We start from the raw sequence: 4,462 nt of genomic DNA, 5'->3' as shown, positions 1-4,462 counted from the left end.
CATCAAAACGGTTGTGTTTCATCTGCTGAACCTCATCCTCTGCAGTTACCGGCGCGAGCAGTGCTACGGCTGTCAGGTCGACCATCCCAGTCAGAGACAGCACGAGTGTCTGGAGAAGTTGGACAATGATTACTTTCAGCTCCACTTTCACAGGCTAATGGGGAGGCTTTTCACCCCTCGTTTCATCCCGACCATTCAACACCTTCTGAACATCCGCAGAATCTCAGCCGATGATGCCCGAGTTCAAGCTGTGGCGGAGACTCTGCTGTATGAGCTGAAAGCAACCAAAGAGTTCAGAGTTCCCATCAGTGAGATGTACGACGACCTGATTGGGGAGGATGTGGTGAAAATTGGGCAACTGCGGATGGTGACTGCATTCTGGAAGGGTAGCAGCTGTTGATCATGGGAAATGTGTGGACGACACCCGAGACGGCCGACTTGTGCTGGATAAATCTTTTGGATCAAGCGATTAAAAACAGACTTTCAACATGTACAGACACTATCACCGGTACCAGAAGCGTGGAAGTTAAAAGACTAGAAAACATTTTCAACATGGTGCGGGCACACTCCGTGCATACACCCTGGGAAATAATTGTACAAACCACTGCAAGAATGAATGGACCTGTGTCAGAAACTTTTAGAAAAATAATTCAAGATTGGACTATGGACTCTTTTCAAGTGAAATCTTCTCATTTATTCTCTTTGTACGCTTTGTTTATTGATGTGATATGTTACCGTTTGCAAGACAACTTACCCTTGAATATCTTGTTGGAACTGAACGCATTACAATGTGACATGGAACGTGCTTTTGACGCGTCTCTGTTAGACCAAGCTTTACAGATGATACGAACCTGATCAGTTTGAAGTGTTTTCTACTCTGTTGATGTATCCTTAAATAGTTTCTGCTGTGTTGAAGTATCCTGATAATTTGTTTTTTATTGTTTGTCAATAACAAGAATGAGAAATAATGAATCTTTATTTTAAATGTGTGCATTTCCTGGTTCTTTTCCAAAAACTTGAGAGAAACCCGTGAGCAATGTGTCTGGCAGACGCATCATGAAAAAGCTTTACAATCCACCCTCACACATGAACAAATGAAAGGTGTGAGAACATATGCCGGCTCTGCCTCCAATAATATATTATATGTGTCATACACATATCACTAATGTGGGGCAAATAAAGAATATCGCTGTCAAAACAAGCAGACTCACTGAGCGGGTTCCGGGGGGAATGGCTAACAGGGGTTGACCCAGAACACAATAAAGACAGTTCATACAGTACATCTCTTTATTGTAGATACGTAGCCAATATTTGTTTCCTAGCATTGGCAAGCAACATTTGGACAATCCATTGGTAGCTAGTTCATGGATGCTGCTGTCCAAGGAAGGCTGTATATTGTGATGGTAATGCCAGTGCCCATAAAGACTGTTCCAATATCTTGGCTCCCTCGGTCCACTCCAGTTGATCCAAGCCGCAGCCAATACTGTGAGAACACACAGCAAGAGAGGACAGACAATCAGCCGTTATCACTGTTGATACTATCATACCGGGGATACCACATCGTTCACATACCGAGGCATCGACAGCTTGTGTACTCCGTTCCGTATACAATGTGACCTCATATCCTCAAGGCTGTGTAGTAGACTGCTGTATGTGGGTTTATGAAAGGCTCTTTGTTTTGTAACCTGGAACAAGAGACGTGTATATAGAGGTTTTGCTCGCACAATTCAACATAGCCACATAACAAGCATGATGGATTAAGGTGGGTGCAGTTGGCGCATACTAGATAGTAGATGAAACGGCCTTCTCTCAGCAGCACAGCACATTGACCGGGCGCCTTCCCTGTACGAGACACACATGGAGAGCTTCAACAACCCAAACTCTTGGAGGGGAAGGGGAGGTGAATTCTGCTTACCCTTCTTACTCACTCTGTTTCAGTAGCTCAGAAACACCTTTAAACTTCTGTTTAAACAGCACCGCTATGCCCGCTCCCATGCGACAGTCCGCACTAATGCAGTGCGCCAGCGCCTCATCGTTGGGACAGTCTAAGAGATTGCCGGTGACTTGTTTTAGCAGCTCCGGCTTCACTTGAGGACTACGTCTGTCAGCCATAAATGCAACTAAATTATTCCAGCTTACAAGTGGTTCACAGGCTTTCCTCCGAGAGTACCAAGCTCCTCAACCCCGGATACTGAAGTGTAAATGAAGTCTTCAAAAAATCACCAAGAGAAGTCAGCATTCGAAGGGCAGCAGGATTTATTTGTCAACCAAAAAACAATAAATCCAGGAGTAATTCTTAGCAGTGATAACACCAGAAGAAGAACTGAAGATACTGAGCTGTGCACCATTTTTTATGCTGTGAGCGTCGGTCATTTTTCCACGCCTATAGGGCGTATGATAGGAGTGGCAGTTTTGACGCGGTTAAACTTTTCTCAATCTGTTGGTCAGAGCATAACATCAGGTTATCATATTTCACCCCTGGAACACTTTACAGAAGACGTGCGCATTAAGTGATCATCAGGCCATCTTTTACAGAGAACACGTCCACACATGTTCAAACTTTTTGCTCCACATCTTACCCTCTTTATTTTGTGATAGATTTCATACATATTATACCATTATGTATTTTATACGTATGTTTCACATCTGGTTTTACTGTTATTAGACTGAAGAGTCTAATAGCATTTACCATAATAATAATATCATCTTTTACTTATAGCACATCGTGTCCAAAAACAATACACTACAATACCCCAAGAGGCTCTGTATGGTGGCAGGACATGTGCCGTGAGGTTTTGGTACGCTGGAAAAATTGGCCCGAGACATTTAACAGCTAGGTAGAAGGTGTTGAAAAACTTATTAAAAAAACAACAGACTCCAAACCATCCCCTATCTGGAACCAGCAACATGCTGTTTCTCTCAGTTTCACCGAATGCCCCTCTACCTGTCTGTTTCATACATTTTTACTGAGTGCTTTTAAACATTTGTTCTTTCTTTTTGCTTAGCACAGTTTAAGGTGTGTTTCAAGAATACATGAATGTGTTGTTGCCCGATTGCAGGTTGGACTCTCAAGTCAAACTTGACATTTTCCTCCTCTGTTGTTTCAACTTAATGTATTTGATGATGAGACGCAGCAGGCAAACGTGTAGATGTTATGTTGGTAAACATGCCATCTACACAGGCCTAAACACAGGAGGTAAAGCAAAAAAAAACCTCTACTGCCTGTTTTTGGTCAGCACCTAATCCTTCGAGAGTTAATTTGTGTCTCTGTGACAATTTGGCATGCATTGTTGAGCTTTTCTTTTCAGTTCTTGTTTGAAAGTACATCTTATGTTACGATTGATTATCTTATGAGTCCTCTCCTCACAAGTTCCTCCCTATGCCATCTCCTGTCACCTTCAGTGTTCGGTGTGTGTTGTGTAGTGTGACTCTGATGAGTTGTAGCCCTCCCCATGTCTAAACTGACCTGCTGAATCCTGCTCTGCCCAGTACTCCCAAAGTCCCTGCTTCGCACTCAGCACAAGTTCTGATCAGTGGTGGAGAGTCCATCTTATTGCCTTTTCTCACCAGAAGTTAGTAGCTCTCCAGAAATTAGAATTTCTTTTTATTCAAGTGAAATTGTTAAAGGGGACGATGGTGTTTACTCAGACATAATGTCACGAGTGCACAAGTCCAGATTATGAAGGCAAGTTGTACATGGGATGAATGCTCAAGCGTCTTTCCAAATTCCATGTTCTGTCTTCATCCAGAACAAAAAAGATGAGGGATGGAGGTTCAAACCTGCTGTTCAGATGTTTAATAAAACAATCCATGTAGGTTTGGGAACATGTCTCGAGGTTCGGTCAGGGTAGCCCCCCCGCCTGTCCTCTGTGAGCTCTCACCATCCTGACTTCTGTCTTTTAGTATGCAAACCTCGCTGAGTGTGCAGTGTAGCACCGGGTGCACTCGACTCCTCAGTGGGCTGTGTGATGATGTAAAATGATCAGTCGTGGCATTTTCTGAAAGCACACTGGGAGATATTTGATACTTTTCGTCCTGCTCATGTTTATGTCCATTACCAGTTTGTCGGACACTGAATGTTGTACAATACACGCAGCTTCATGTTTAAAGCAATCCTTAAAGGAAAATCTTTTGCATTTTTGATTTCAAAACATGTCAATTTTTAAATGTAGAGAAAGTAAAGATTGAACTTTAATCAGATGGAGTGTTTTGTTATTTTTTTTCTTACAAATATCCGTGTGGTTAGTTTACCTCTGTGTCACTGAACCGTTAAACTTAGCATGGAGAGAATACGGCTTGCTTTGCAGGAAAAGTCCTGAATTTAATTTTAATCAAGACATTTTTTTTGCTAAAAGTTAAGCCATTTTACTTGGAAGAATTGCTATTTGTGCCAAAGATGTATTTAGAATGTTTTAAGACATCTTTGTTATCTGTCAGGCTGTATGCTATTGTAAAGTGGAAG

General features: G+C 42.3%; 1 protein-coding gene across 1 annotated transcript; it reads right to left on the bottom strand.

Moving 5' to 3' along the window:
• Positions 1-1,236: 1,236 nt before the first annotated feature.
• Positions 1,237-4,211, bottom strand: LOC127532728 (ADP-ribose glycohydrolase OARD1-like). The gene is made up of 3 exons (XM_051944757.1): positions 1,929-4,211; positions 1,784-1,842; positions 1,237-1,685 (listed from the first exon to the last, which is right to left on the bottom strand). The coding sequence occupies exons 1-3, from the start codon at positions 2,110-2,112 to the stop codon at positions 1,542-1,544; spliced, it is 387 nt and encodes a 128-aa protein (XP_051800717.1). The 5' UTR covers positions 2,113-4,211; the 3' UTR covers positions 1,237-1,541.
• Positions 4,212-4,462: the final 251 nt, after the last annotated feature.

The sequence above is a fragment of the Acanthochromis polyacanthus genome, chromosome 24 (genome assembly GCF_021347895.1).
Source record: "Acanthochromis polyacanthus isolate Apoly-LR-REF ecotype Palm Island chromosome 24, KAUST_Apoly_ChrSc, whole genome shotgun sequence".
NCBI classification, from domain to species: domain Eukaryota; kingdom Metazoa; phylum Chordata; class Actinopteri; family Pomacentridae; genus Acanthochromis; species Acanthochromis polyacanthus.
The sequence above is the reverse complement of the archived record's forward strand: the minus strand, read 5'-3'. Positions and strand labels throughout refer to the sequence as shown.